At 42.2% G+C, this 16,276-nt stretch overlaps 1 protein-coding gene across 3 annotated transcripts in view; it reads left to right on the top strand.

Annotated features, from left to right (window-relative positions):
- Positions 1-16,276, top strand: part of dlc1 (DLC1 Rho GTPase activating protein) — a 593,090-nt gene that overhangs the window by 202,937 nt on the left and 373,877 nt on the right. For 2 of the 3 annotated variants that reach the window (XM_041185569.1, XM_041185561.1), the window contains exon 4: positions 1,343-1,474. The exons of the other annotated variant lie outside the window; for it this stretch is intronic. In XM_041185569.1, the coding sequence (XP_041041503.1) occupies positions 1,343-1,474 (132 nt within the window). The remainder of the gene's footprint in view (positions 1-1,342; positions 1,475-16,276) is intronic. 3 annotated transcript variants of the gene reach the window in all.

Genomic DNA, 16,276 nt, shown 5'->3' with positions numbered 1-16,276 from the left:
TAGATTCCAATTACAGTCAGGTCTTACTGGGGCTCACAATGACCAAATAATAAATAAAAATCTAACTACTTCCTAATATGCCTCCACAAAATAAAAACCGCATTGTGTTTATGTTTAATACTTGTCACAGTTAAACAATTTGCTATCATTCACTGTCTATAGGCAAAGCTAAAGACCAATTGCTTGAGTGGTAAACTAGATAACAGCTGTAACTGAAAATGTACCCTAACAATAATTGGTGCCTTTAGCAATACCCTGGAGCAAATGAAAGTGGGAAATAAGATCATTTATCAGTTAACAGAGCAAACTTGCTGTTGTTCGAATCACACTGTATTTCTCAAAGAATTATGTCCTCATTTGTGGAACGAGCTGTTAAAAGGACTTGATATGTTGAAATTTTATTTGAGATTGAACTTGCAAGTGACACATGCATTCTGCAAAAGCCCCTCATATTGTGTTCCAATTCATCACAGAAACTGTTTCCCCCAAGCCCCTGCCAATGTGTAGATTTCCTTTGGTGAATACATCAGTGACTTGTAATTACATCCCATGTCTCTAATTGATCTCGGGATGTGATTTTGAAACGCTGCACATCATCTGACTGTCATTTTATTGGAAATGTTTTGTATAAGACCAGCTTCATTGTGGTAGTAACTGTACGTACAACTTGAATAGAGTGTAGCTTACACAAAACAAAGATGGAATAAATGGAGATTCTCAGATTCTGCTTCAGTATTAACTGCTGTTCATTAAGACCGGAATGAGCAAAATTTATCAGAATCACAACACGAATAGTTTTAAAAAAATAGCTTCATCCATGGATTTTGTTTTAATCACAGATTTGTAAACATTTTGAAGTTAGAACATGGATGACTAATCTAAGGAGTGTGGCTTGATATCAAAGCTATTGTCAGTCCCAGGTCTCTAACCTTTGAGAAAATCTATGCTGACGATTATTACTTTCTTGCAGTATTCTTTTACATGGGCTTATTACGCACCCTCTCAGGTGAATATAAAAAATCCCTTGACACTAATTCAAAGAGGAGCATCGAGATATCCCTAGTGTCCAGGCTATTATTTATCCCATAACCAACATCGCAAAAGTAGATTATCTGGTCATTATCATGTTGCTATTTGTGGAAGCATGCTGTGTGCAAGTTGGCTGACATATTTCCTACATTACAACAGTAACTACATTTCACAAGTACTCCATTGGCTGTAAAATGCTTTGGCACATCCTGAAGTCATGAGAGGTATTATATAACTGCAAGTTTTTCTTGCTTTATTTTATTGTTGCCTTGTATGGGTTAACATTATGATGTTTCCCACGGTCTATTGGCAGGAGTTGGAGTCTGATTCAGAGAATGGAGCAGATGTGATTGCAATCAGTCAAAACCAGAAGGTTCATCCTGTCCACTCACCACTTGGATCAACATCCCCCATGGCAGGTCCGGGGGCTAAACCAAAGGCTGGGGTAGGTTTGGAAAATTTAAACAAACCAGATAATTCTTAGAACAGACAGATGGTTATAAATTATAGCAACATTTATGCCAAGAATGTAACTTTATCAGTGCTAGCTTTTTTTTGCTAAAGGGCCATATTTTCTCCCCTCTGATGATTTTAATGAAAAAATGCATTAAAAATGGCCTAATATTAACAGACTATTTGACCATGTTTGGAACTGATCAGATGGTTCCCTACTCCTACAAAAAAGATGTGAAACATGACGGAAATAAAAATCTGAGTTTTACTTGTTGAAGCCTTCTTAGGGTCATTGATGATGAACTCATGCAGTTGTCCACAACTGCAGAATCAAATCAAAAACAAGCAGTTTTCCTATGTCAGATCTGGCATAGTTGAGTTAAATGAATAGAAACCTTTCAAAAGTATAATTATAGCAGTAAATTAAGCTATATTATTAGAGGAGAGCATTTATTTGTGGTCATAGATGAGCGCATCATGTTGAATGACCAGGAGAACAGAGGGCATAGTTGGCTTCTAACTCGCAGCAGATACTCTTCCAAGTTGAGTCAGTTAGCCAGGCATGATGGAGGACTAGGGCATGAGAAGATGCAGACTTACTGGGAAGGTTTAACTATGGTAAACTATTTGGCTGCAAGAATGTTCAATCATTCACCTTAGACCATCATTACTGTTCTCAACTTTGATGTCACGGTGACCCTTCAATAACTCACAATGTCTATCATAGGAGTACAGTCATTAGTTTCTAGGCATTCAAATGCACCATTGAAGTAGTAGCACTTTTGCATCATTTGTGTGCAGCTTTTTCCAGTCCACAAGGCAAACTAGCCATGATATTTTTTGATTTAGCAAAATTGATGGAGGAATTATCCTGTTTGCTACATTCAGCAATTTATCCAATTCATTCAAAAATAATGTGTTTCCAATTTCACTGCACATAATCACTAAAGCAATTTTTCACAATCCAATTTATTTTGTACAGCTTTATCATCTAATGAATTAAAATGCTGTGTTTAAGTAACTTAACTGAGATCCATTTAAGTAAAAAGGGCCCAAAGACACTTGGGCCTAATAATCATAATGATTATCAGTACTTCACCCAGAACATCGTCAGCCATTTATCAATCTCTGCAACAATCACCTAGGTTTAAGAAAGCAAACTAAAAGGAAATAAGTGCCATTTTTCCATAAAATGCTGTATTTAGTTAAAGTACAACCTTCTTCCATTGGAAATCCAATGTTGAAATGAAATGTCATTTCTCACAAATGAATTACTTCTTTCAAATAGCAGTACGTGTCCATATCTTTTCTTATCAATGTAAATCGTGCAACGAGTAACTCGCCTCCTGATTCCACAAAGCCTGTCCATCATCTACAAGGCACAAGTCAGGAGTGTGATGGAATACTCCCGACTTGCCCAGATGAGTGCAGCTCCTAAAACACTGAAGAAGCTTGACACCGTCCAGGACAAAGCAGTTCACTTGATTGGCACCACAGCCACAAACATTCACTCTCTCCACCACCGACGCACAGGAGCAGCAGTATGTACCATCCACAAGATTCACTGCAGGAATTCACCAAGGCTTCTTCAAAAGCACCTTCCAAACCCACGACCACTACCACCTAGAAAGATAAGGGCAGCAGATAGATGGGAACACCACCACCTGGAAGTTCCCCTCCAAGTCACTCACCATGCTAACTTGAAAATATATAACCATTCCTTCACTGTCGCTGGGCCAAAATCCTGGAACTCCCTTCCTAACTGCACTGTAGGTGTACCTACACCCGCATGGACTGCAGCAGTTCAAGAAGGCAGCTCACCACCGCCTCCTCAAGGGCAACTAGGGATGTGCAATAAGCACTGGCCTAGCCAGCGAAGCCCACATCCCGCAAATGAATTTTTTAAAAAATCAAAAACCTCATTCTCCTCCAAATATGTTTTCCAATACATCCTGTACCATATAATATCCTATGATTTAAAGACTGGTAAGTCACCTAAATTATTTTCAATTCAGCGTACTGTTACCCCACTGCACGTAAGAAGCCAAATTGTGAGATTCAACCTTTAGTGCAAGACCTTGCAGGGTCTTGGACGACATTTGTGCAGATTAGATTGGATGCCAAGGTCCGTTTGTCTGATTCAAATTTGCTAACTATTTAGTTTATCACTAGGAGTATGCTAAAGTCATATGAAATCTTCGTAAAATTTCACTCTCTTAGCTTTCATGTTCTTCACATTATAGGTTTTACTGAGTTGTTGAAGTCTAGTAGGTGATATTTTAGAGTGAAGCTTGCAGCTAGCACTTGGGGAGTGTGCACCCTTGAGCAATAATTCTATCATATTATTAAAGAACCGTATTGTTGCTCTAGCCTGAGGGCACCAGGAATCATTTCCCCCAAAATTTATCTCTCACCTTCTATTCTCCCGAAGGTGCTGAATCTTTCCAGGGTTTGGCTTCAAGATTACCAGCAGTCCTACAGTAGCTAAACCAAGTTGCTATATTTCTGTGTGAGCCTTCACACAGTGGAAAGTAACAAAGCTAATCCTTATCTGATGTACATACACATTCACTTTCTAGAAGAAGTGCCATGACATAACTCTGAACCCTTGCGGATATTTTTTTTTCCAAACCTGAAGAGCTCTGCTGCCAATTTTAGCCCCCCAACTATGTTCCAAACATTGCCATAAATCCAGCACAGAATTAGGGACTAAACTTGATCCATTTCACTTTGTGCTAAACCATGATGTTCATTAATCCAGTAGTGCATCAGGAATGTTGGATGCCAATGTTTCAACACCAAGGCAGCAGAGACAGAAGAGACGTCACACAGGAAAGCTGTTGACATTGCACTGAAACTGCAGCATAAAGTACAAGGCAAAATTGTGATTTTTGCACTGGCACAATAGGTTTACAATCCAGCCCATTATTTCAATGCAGGGTATGGATTTGAACAGGCGCTAACCTGTGGTGTAAAACAGTACCGTAAGTGTAACTGATGCTGAAGTGCATTGCATGTAAGCAGCGCTAGTAAAGGCAGGAAACAAAGCTGTACAACAGAGTAGAGATTGAATAAGCATGCCTGGTGTAGAAAATGATCAGTAATGAATTATCACGTTTCTGCCTGAATGCACAACTAGAATTTATAGTTTTGAAATTTATAGCTACTGAAGCTTATAGGGAGTGTATGGCATGGATGAGTCTGAAAAGGATAGTGTCTCTTTCTTTTGACAGGATTTGGTTTGTGAGGAGTAGGGTTTGTGGAATGAATAATGACTCCATTACACTTTGATTACTGCATTACCAGGGTTGTACTGACAAGGAGAAGAATTAAAGGCATTCAGATGTAACCAGCTGTGTAATTTAATTTAACCTTCTATATTGTTCCTAATGTCTTGAATTACTTGATCTCTGCTCTGCACCAGCAAACTTAGGTTAGACCACACAGAGGTACAATATGGAATGTCCATCCAGGTAACAATGGCATTTTATCAATGAAAACTAAGAGCAGTAAATATTGTTCATTTACTTGCCATGACAAAAATATAGCTTCTCTGGAAAATGAGTACATTTATTTGCCTGACAAATTCATTCTTTGATACTATTGTTCTATTGAAGTTAAAACAATTAAAAAGAGCAGAGTATTGCCACAACAGAGTCACTGCTCGCTGTGACTGGACTTAAAACATTAGACAACATTTTCATGCTTTTACTGGGCAGAATTTTTCGTCCCATGGGCGGGCGCGTGCCTGACCTGATCGGGAGTAAAATAGAGCGTGATGACATCAGGCGAGCGTCCTGACATCATCGCGCATCCTGGCGATCTTTCAGTCGATGGGTGTGCGCAAGAGTCGGCAGCACGCCTGCTGACAATTAAAAGGCCTATTAAGGCTCTTAAACAAGTAATTTATTTGTATTTTTAGCCGCCCGCTCAACCATTCAGTTGTTGGGGGGGTGAATAGGCCAGGTGGCCTTCGCATTTTTTATGAAACCTCATCCACTGGTGGGATAAGATTTCCAACGGTAAATAAATAAAGAAGAAACATTTTTTTAACGTCATTTTTAACATGAGCCTCTTCATGTGACTGAATCACATATGAGTACATGGGCAGAATTTTCTGCCTGTCTGGCGGGAGGGCCTGAGCCAATCTCCAGTGGGCAGGGAACCGATCCCTGCCAGAGAAGCAGGCCCCGCCGCCATTTTAAGTGGGCAGGCCAATTAAGGCGTGACATCTATGCACTTCCTGTGCGGGTGGGAGGGATTCCCCAAATGCAAGAGTGCGCTCTTTTGCGCATGTGCACGAAAGAGCGCATATCTCCCTGAGGCTAAGTGCTGCCTCAGGGAGATCGCTGACAGTTGTATAAACTTTAAAAATAGAAAAATAATAAAATCCTTAACATGTCTCCATCATGTGACAATGTCACAAGGGATGAGACATGTTAATTAATTTTACTAAAACTTTAACGAACATTTTTAAACCCCACATGAAACCTCATCCTGCCAGTGGATGAGGTTTCATGTTTTTTCAGAAACCCGCTGGGGCTCCTGGACTGCCCACCAACCTTAAGGTTGGATGGACAGGGCCTTTAATTGTTTTAATTATCCTGTCAATGGCCTCAGTTGGCCATTGACAGGTCGGCGGGCAGACAGCTGCTCTCGCTGTGCTCCCGCCTTCCTGAAAATTTAACTGGGGCGGGATGACGTCGGGGGTTCCACTATTTAAGAAGGGTTGTAGAGATAAGCCAGGGAACTACAGGCCAGTGAATCTCACATCAGTGGTAGGGAAACTATTGGTGAAATTCTGAAGGAGAGAATATAGCTCCACTTGGAGAGGCAAGGTTTGATCAGGGATAGTCAGCATGGCTTTGTCAGAGGGAGGTCATGCCTAACAAATTTGATTGAAATTTTTGAGGAGGTGACCAGGTGTGTAGATGAGGGTAGTGCAGCTGATGTAGTTTATATGGATTTCAGCAAAGCCTTTGACAAGGTCCCACATGGGAGATTTATAAAGAAGGCAAAGGCACATGGGATACAGGATAATTTGATAAGGTGGATTCAAAATTGGCTTAGTTGTAGGAGACAAAGGGTGATGACAGAAGGATGCTTTAGTAACTGGAAGCCAGTGTCCAGTGGGGTACCACAGGGATCTGTGCTGGGCCCCCTATTATTTGTCATTTATATAAATGACATAGATGACTATGTGGGGGGTAGGATTAGTAAGTTTACGGATGACACAAAGATTGGCCGGTTGGTTAATAGTGTGGTTGAGTGTCTTGGGCTACAGGAATATATAGACGGGATGGTCAAATGGGCAGATAAGTGGCAGATGGAATTTAACCCTGAAAGGTGTGAGGTGATACATTTTGGAAGGAGTAATTCGACAAGGAAGTATTCACTGAATGGCATGACACTAGGAAGTTCTGAGGAACAAAGGAACCTTGGCATGTGTGTCCATAGATCTCTGAAGGCGAAGGGATATGTTAGTGGGGTGGTGAAAAAGGCATATGGGCCTTTATCAATCGAGGCATAGATTACAAAAGTAGGGAGGTCATGTTGGAGTTGTATAGAACCTTGGTGAGGCCACAGCTGGAGTACAGTGTACCATTCTGGTCGCCACATTATAGGAAGGATGTGATTGCACAGGAGGAGACGCAGAGAAGATTCACCAGGATGTTGCTTGGGATGAAACATTTAAGTTATGAAGAGAGGTTGGATAGATTTGGGTTGTTTTCGTTGGAGCAGAGAAGACTGAGGGGCGACCTGATCGAGGGTACAAGATTATGAGGGGCATGGACAGGGTGGATAGGGAGCAGCTGTTCTACTTAGTTGAAAGGTCCGTCACAAGGGGGCATAAATTCAAGGTGAGGGGCAGGAGGTTTGGGGGGATGTGAGAAAAAGCTTTTTTACCCAGAGGGTGGTGACGGTCTAGAATGCACTGCCCGGAGGATGGTGGAGGCGGGTTGCCTCACATCCTTTAAAAAGTACCCGGATGAGCACTTGGCCCATCATAACATTCAAGGCAATGGGCCAAGTGTAGGTAGGTCAGGTGTTTCTCACGTGTCGGTGCAGACTCAATGGGCCGAAGGGTCCCTTCTGCTCTGTGATTCTGTGATTCTGTGAAAAGCATCAATCCAACTGGTGACAGTGTAGAAATGCTGTATCCAAACTGTAATACTTTACCAGTCTGACAATCTTCAGGTGCTGGGTTCAGATTTTATTTTGTGAAACTCAAAGATTTGAACTCTATATCAAAGTTTCAAAGTCATAGAGTCATAGAATTCTACAGCACAGAAAGACGCCCTTCAGCCCATTGTGTTTGCGCCAGTCATCAAGACCCTATCTGCTCTAATCCCATTTTCCAGTACTTGGCCCATAGCCCTGTATGTTCTGGCATTTCAAGTGTTCATCTAAACACTTCTTAAATGTTGTGAGGGTTCCTGCCTCTACCAACCTTTCAGGCAGTGAGTTCCAAATAGCCCCCCACCCTCTTGGTGAAAAAACATTTCTTTAAATCCCTTCTAAACCTTCTGCCCCTTATCTTAAATCTATGCCCCCTAGTTATTGACCCCTCCACTAAGGGGAATTTTCCTTCCTATCTACCCTATTTATGTCCTTCATAATTTTGTATACCTCAATCAGGTCCCCCCTCAGCCTTCTCTGCGCTAAGGAAAACAGCCCCAGCCTGTCTAGTCTCTTTTCATAGCTGAAACGCTCCAGCCCAGGCAACATCTTGGAGCAGCATTTTCCCCCCGTCGGGAGGGATGTGCAGAGCGGGCGCAGGCGGGTGGGTTCCCGATTGGCACCCCCGATTGGGGGCGTGTGCTGCCATTTTACGTGGGCGGGCCAGTGTGACGTCCGCTCAGAAGCGTAGTGTGCTCCCTTTACCGGGGAGGGTGTGGGGGGGGAGGGGGGGTTTCCCTAAGCCAGGAGTGCGCTCTTTCACACAGATCTCCCTGGGGCAAAGTGCCCGCCTCAGGGAGGTCAGTAGAAGTTTTAAAAATTTTTGGAAAGGTAGAAAAAGTATTCCTGAAATGTCCCCTCATGTGTCACTGTTACATGAGCTGGGACATGTCAATTTCTTATATTTAAATATTTTAAACACATTTTAAATCCCTCATGAAACATCATCCCGCCCGTGATGAAGTTTCATGTTTTTTCTGAAGGCCGCCTGGGCTCTTCACCTGGCCACCAACCTTAAGGCTGGACGGGCAGGCCCATTACTTGCCTTAATTACTTTCTTAAAGGCCTTAAGTGGCCGTTGATAGTTCGGCGGGTATGCAGCCGAGTCGGCTGCACACCTGCCGAACTGAAAATCTAAATGACGCGGGGTGACGTTGAGACGCCACCCCGCGTCATTTTACGTGTCGGTGAGCGGGCCCCACCCCCTGCTCACTGGCTGGAAGATTCAGCCCTGGTGAATCTCCTCTTCACCCTCTCCAGTGCAATATAGTGCGGCGATCAGAACTGCGCACAGTACTCCAGCTGTGGCCTAACTAGCATTTTATACAGCTCCAACATAACCTCACTGCTCTTGTATTCAATGCCTCAACCACTAAAGGCAAGTATCTCATATGCCTCCTTAAACACCTGTCCTGCTGCCTTCAAGGATCTATGGACATGCATACCAAGGTCTTGCTGACCCTCTGTACTTCCTGGGGTCCTACCATTCAACCTTCACCTTGTTAGTCCTTCCAAAATGCATCACCTCACACTTTTCAAGATTAAACTCCATTTTTCACTGTTCTACCCATCTGACCAGCCCATCTACATTGTCCTGCAGCCTAAGGCATTCCTCCTCGCTATTTACCACACCAACAATTTTCGTGTCATCTGTGAACTTACTGATCATACCTCCTACATTCATGTCTAGATCATTAATGTACATTACAAACAGCAAAGGATCCAATACCGAACCCTGTGGTACACCACTGGACACAAGCTTCCAGTCACAAAAACAACCTTTGACATAAACCTCTGCCTCCTGCCACTAAGTCAATTTTGGATCCAATTTGCCAAATTACCCTGGATCCCATGGGCTCTTATCTTCTTGACCAGTTTCCCATGTGAGACCTTGTCAAAAGCCTTACTGAAGTCCATGTAGACTACATCTGCTGTACTACCCTCATCTACACACCTAGCCGCCTTCTCAAAAATTCAATCAAATTTGCTAGACGTGATTTCTTCTGACAAAGCCATGCTGACAATCCTTGATTAATCCTTGCCCCTCCAAGTGGAGATTCATTTTGTCCCTCTGAATTTTTTCCAAAAGTTGCCCTACTGTTGATCTTAGACTCACTGGCCTTTAGTTAATTCGAATCCAGAGTTCACCAAAATTTTAAATAACATAAAACTTTAAGTTTTATCAGTAAATAAGCCAAAGTCTTTAAATGTAATCTTTGACTAATTTGTTCCATATTTGTTTTCAACCTTGTAAAATCTGCATTGTGGGAGTTGATACTGGCAAACATCAGCAGTATACAGTACTTTTAAAACTGGACAGATCATGAAAGTCCTTGGCTCGGATTCTGCTCAGTGTTATTTCAGTTGGTCTCAGGTACAACAGGACTGTTAAAGTTAGAGATTGACCCCAGCGTCCTGGCCCAGGGAGAAGGAAGATCAACCACAATTCTCACTTTTAATGGCCTTTCAGTGGCTTCCATTGTGGTTGTGAGGTGACGATAGTTGGGCAACACTGTGGTGGCCGCCTTGACTCATGCCAACACACATTCTCCAGAATCACACATGAACAAAAGATAATTGGATGAGTTACTGGAAGACTAGCAGCGCACTTCTAAATGACGTACTACCTTCAATGCCACAGCAAGCACCGGGGAGAATAGGAACTGTAACGCAACAGATAGGACATCTACTGCAGCATAAACTTAACACAATGACAAGGACATTGCTGTTGAGGCTTTACAACGGTCTATTTTAATGTTGTAACACTGGCTTTTTAAAGTTAATTCAAAATCAGCTTAATTCCCACTACCCCTCTCCCACATCTGAAACTCAGATTTTAACTCTCTCTATCAGTTGATTTTGCTCAGTTTTGATTTGTTTAAGAATCTGGCTTGTTTAGTATATGGTGGTCATGTGGAAACAATTTATCTTCATTAAGACAGTTGCTCCATGTCCTGCAACCCAGATATTTCAAGTTTCTGAGCACATGAGCTGTTGTGAGGCTGTTTTTGATTCCAGTCCAGAAAACAGGAGAGGAAAAATTCTGATTAATGTACCAGAATTAAAGTCAATGGCTGGAAATTGAGAACAGTTGTGAGCTGAGTGCACAGAATAGTGCAAACTAGATCCTCCTGCTGGATCACTCCTGCCAACGTTAAACTCAGTTGGTTATGTTGCCTCAGCTAAATGATTCTATTGCCTTAAAATCTCTCTATCGCTTCATCCACAGTGATTTCCTCCAGCCTCGTGCACTGGCACATATCCACTGCTCTTCCGATACCAAGCTATTCCTCTTCTTTTGCTCTAATTTCACTAATCACTGTTTCAGCCATTATGTTTCTGCTCTCTGACATTACCTCTCTAACTTCAACTACCTTGCCACCTTCATCCCTGCTTTCCAAAGGCGACTTTTTGTCCCTGCTTTCTACTCCTCCTCCAATGCTTATCTCATATTATCCTTTCTCCCTTTTGATTGGTGTCTGCTTTAATCCACCAACATGTAAAATGCTTTGAGACTTGGTTTCCTCTGTGAGGTGAGACATAGAAATGTAGGTTTTTGTATAAAAATGATGCAACACCTGGGGATTGAAATTAGTTAGAGCCTGGCAATGGGCATGATTGGAGAGGTGGCTGAGGCACAAGCCCAAGGAGGTCGTCTGAAATTGAACCATGACCATCATCTTAATGATTGGGGCAAGCGACTAAGGCTTGTTGTGCCTCCGGGGCAGCACACTGTGCCAAAGTGGACCAATTTGTCACCTGCCTTTCTGGCAATAGCCATCAAGTCGGCCATCAAGGAGGACACAAATAACAGACCAGAAATGTTGGGGAACACAGGGTTTAGTGAGAGGGAGGAACTGAAAGAAATCAGTGTTAGTAGGGAAATGGTGTTGGAGAAATTGATGGGATTGAAGGCCGATAAATCCCCAGAGTACTTAAGGAAGTGGCCCTAGAAATAGTGGATGCATTGGTGGTCATCTTCCGAGATTCTATAGACTCTGGAACAGTTCCTACAGATTGGAGGGTAACTAATATTTTAAAAGGGAGGTAGGGAGAAAACAAGGAATTTTAAACCAGTCAGCCTGACGTCGGTAGTGGGGAAAATTCTTGAGTGCATTAGAAAAGATTTCATAGCTGAGCACTTGGAAAACAGTGGCAGAATCGGACAGAGTCAGCATGGATTTACGAAAGGGAAATCATGCTTAACAAATCTACTGGAATTTTTCGAGAATGTAACTGGTAGAGTTGATGAGGGGGAGCCAGTGGATGTGGTTTATCTGGACTTTCAGAAGGTTATTGACAAAGTCCCACTTAAGAGATTAGCATGTAAAATTAAAGCACATGGGATTGGGGATAGTGTATTGAGATGGATAGAACACTGGTTGGCAGACAGGAAACAAAGAGTAGGAATAAACTAGTCTTTTTCCAAATGTCAGGCAGTGACTAGTTGGGTACCGCAGGGATCGGTGCTGAGACCCCAGCTATTCACAATATATATTAATGATTTAGATGAGGGAATTAAATGTAATATTTCCAAATTTGCAGATGACACAAAGTTGGGTGGGAGGGTGAGCTGTGAGGAGGATGCAGAAATGTTTCAGTGTGATTTGGACAAGCTGAGTGAGTGGGCAAATGCATGGCAGATGCAATATAATGTAGATAAATGTGAGGTTTTTTGGTAACAAAAACAGGAAGGCAGATTATTATCTGAATGGCTATAAATTGAGAGAGGGGAATCTGCAACAAGACCTGTATGTCCTCGTACGCCAGTCATTGAAGGTAAGCATGCAGGTGCAGCAGGCGGTAAAGAAGACAAATGGTATGTTGGCCTTCATAGCCAGAGGATTCGAATACAGGAGTGGGGATGTCTTGCTGCAATTATACAGAGCCTTGGTGAGACCATACTTGGAATATTGTGTGCAGTTTTGGTCTCCTTATCTGTGGAAGGATGTACTTGCTATAGAAGGAGTGCAGCGAAGGTTTACCAGACTGATTCCTGGGATGGGGTGACTGACATATGAGGAGAGATTGAGTCAATTAGAATTATATTCGCTGGAGTTCAAAAGAATGAGGGGGGATCTCATAGAAACCTATAAAATTCTAACAGGACTAGACAGGGTAGATGCAGGAAGGGTGTTCCCAGTGATGGGGGAGTCCAGAACCAGGGATCACAGTCTGAGGATACAGGTAGACCATTTAGGACTGAGATGAGGAGAAATTTCTTCACCTAGAGAGTGGTGAGCCTGTGGAATTCATTACCACAGAAAGTAGTTGAGGCCAAAACATTGTATGTTTTCAAGAAGGATTTAGATATAGCTCTTGGGGTGAAAGAGATTAAAGGATAGGGGGAGAAAGCGGGAGCAGGCTATTGAGTTGGATGATCAGCCATGATCATAATGAATGGCGGAGCAGGCTCAAAGGACCTACTCCTGCTCTTATTTTCTATGTAAGTAAGAACAGGTGGGTGAAGAGAAGAGTGGAGTGGTTATAATAGGTCAGTAGAGCTTACAGCGTTAATGGGGAAAGAAGAGGAGAACTCTTGCTCATTCTGATTTCACATCGAGGAAAATAGAAGGAACTTTCCTGATGGTTTCAAGCACCATGGGTTGGGCCACTGTTTATCTGGTAAAGTTACAATTTTTTTTATTCATTCATAGGATAGGGGCATTGTTGGCTAGGCCAGCATTTATTGCCCATCAGAATTGAGTGCCTTGCTAGGCCATTTCAGAGTCAACCACACATCTGTGGATCTGGAGTCACATATAAACCAGACTAGGTATGGACAGCAGAATTCCTTCTTTCAAGGGCATTAGTGAGCCAGATGGGTTTTTATGACAATCAACAATGGTCAACATTAGACTTTGATTTCAGTAAAAAAAATCTAGAATCTAGGTGGTGGTGTAGTGGTATTGTCATAGGCAACTAATCCAGAGATACCAGTATGATAATCTGGGGATCCTTGGTTCAAATCTCAGACTTGATTTCAATTAAAAAAAAGATAGAATTAAAATTTCACCATCTGCTGTGGTGGGATTTGAACCAAGGACCTCCAGAGCATCATGCTGGGTCTCTGGATTACTTGTCCAGTGACAAAACCACCACTTCCCCTTATTTGGTACTCTTGTAGCACAAGTTCAGGCAAGTCATAAAGAATTTAGCAAATGGATCCTGAAATGGGTACCCACCCTCATTTCAATATTGAGAGGCGTCTCAAAAAAAAACCCTCATTAATTTAGCGGTGATGTGAATGCATATTCAGATCATATGTGAGCAGTTGCACTGTTAAATTTCTCATTGTTGCATTTTTAAGCCTGATAAATGGCTGCAATGCATACCAGTTTGTTTTACCAGATGTCTACTGAAGGAACTGTTAGCATAAATCATAATGAAGTTTCACAGGTATGAAGTATTATTGAGTGCTGTACTCGCTTAAGGAGCATCAGCGCATTGGGGAGCTTTTAGGCAGGTTCAGCTCTGCAAGGAGCAAAGTCAGCAGGCCTGGCAGCATCTGTGAAGGGGGAAGCAAAGTTAATGTTTTGAGTCCAAAATAACTGTTCTGTAGACCTGCTGAGTTCTTCCAGTTCTTTGTGTTTATTTTTATTTCAGATCTCTGGCATCTGCAGTATTTTGCTTTCATTTTTGGAGCAACTATTAACCTGTCCATTTTTCAGCTATTCTAATATGCTTGCGACTGCAGTTGCAGACCTTCTCAATCCAATTTTAAAACCTTTACGTGAAATAAAAAAGTGCCTAACTCCAGACACGGTCGAAGCCAGAATACTCGTGTCTCAGTTTGCATCATTGTTTACAAATGCAATTTTGCCACACTCACTCCCTTTGCTGTGAATGACTCTAATGTCCCATTACTTTATGGGGAGCATCTTCCAATTGGTGAGCGGGGGTGGGGCCCGCTCGCCAATGCATAAAATGATGCAGGGCTACATCAGGCATGCTTCCCAACGTCACCCCATGTCATTTAGATTCTCAGTTCGGCGGGCGTGCAGTCAATTCAGCCGAGCAGTCAATGGCCTATTAAGGCCATTAAAAAACTAATTAAAATGATTAATGGACCAGCCCGTCCAACCTTAACATTGGTGGGTAGGCCAGAAGCCCTGGCGGGCTTCAGAAAAAGCATGGAACCTCATCCACGGGCACTTTGCCTCAGGGAGATCTGTGTGCTCCTTTGTGCACATGCACGACAAACCGCACTCCCAGCTGAGGGAATCCGCCCCCCTGCCCGCATAGGGAGCGCACAGCGCTTCCTGGCAGACGTCACGCTGGGCGGGCCTTAATCAGCCCGCCCATGTAAAATGGCAGCGCTCCCCCCGCAACCAGGAGCGCTGATAGGTAGGCCGCCTGCCCGCACCCACTCCTGTATTTCCACTCCGACAGGGGGGAAAATGTTGCCCTATATTGCTCCACAATGGTGGAAGTCTTAGATAAGAAGCTGTCATCCAGAATCTCTGAGACTCACAAGTAGAGGTGTATTTTTCAGGAGATGGCAATACTTCTCACAATATGTCATCAACACAGTAAAGGATAGCATCTGTTTTTTTGGAAAAATATACTTTATTCATAAAATATCTGAAAGAACATTACAAAACATTTCAAAATGGCAAGGACATAAAATTTCAGCCACTTCTCCAAGCCAGTGATAAGGCTCGTTGTCCTGCGCAGAACTTTTTGGTCCAGGAAGTTGTATTAGCCAGGAACAACTGAACATACCCTGTTATAAAATCACTAAATAGCCTATAATATGCTCCAAAACTTTATTTTACAAGACAACGCTATTTGTAAGGCTAATGGAAAAGGTGAGCATCAGATTATATCCCTGTGTCTACATAAGTAATTATGCAACACAGCATTACCAAATACAGCAGACAATGCCTGTGTCACAAGGTGGACATTTTAATATGTTGTCAGCATCAGTAGAACAAGCAATTGTGATAAGCAGCAGATTAAAAACTTGAGTCCACTTTACAAGAGATTACACGCCAAAGACAAACTTTTATTGAAGCCTTGGGTGGTCAACTTTATCAGGCTCCTCAAACAACGTATACTGAGATTAAGGTCAACAATTACTCACCAGATGGTACCTAATAAAAAACCTGATGCCTTTAATAATGGTAAACTGTTCAGGACTCATGAAACCTATTGATACCAAACTCACACTTCAATGAAAAGCTGAAAATCCATCCCATCATCAATCCTCAATCTGTGCAAAATCATTTCACAATCTTTTGAAATGGTTTATTTTTATTATAATATATAATTTTAAAAAACCACACCCTCATAAAACTGATTATGAACTAAAGGCACCAAAAAAATCAACAAATAATATTGTAGCACCAGGGGAGAAAACACCAGTTTTCAACAATTGTAAGTAACCTAGAAGAATGCTGAACACAAAAAGTGCATTGGAGGAATGAATCAAATGAGCTTGATGTATGAAGCAATGGAGTTAAATGTTTGGTATTTGACTTTTAAATTTGTGTTTGTTTAAGATAATCTGATGATTTTCCCAACTTGTACTGGGTGGCTTTATTGGCATATTTAGGCAATATTAACCTTTCAACATGAACCCCCCAGTCACAGACTTTTGCAAGGATGATTG

This window comes from Carcharodon carcharias, chromosome 1, assembly GCF_017639515.1.
Source record: "Carcharodon carcharias isolate sCarCar2 chromosome 1, sCarCar2.pri, whole genome shotgun sequence".
In the NCBI taxonomy this organism is placed as follows: domain Eukaryota; kingdom Metazoa; phylum Chordata; class Chondrichthyes; order Lamniformes; family Lamnidae; genus Carcharodon; species Carcharodon carcharias.
This window is presented reverse-complemented; position numbering and strand designations above follow the sequence as displayed.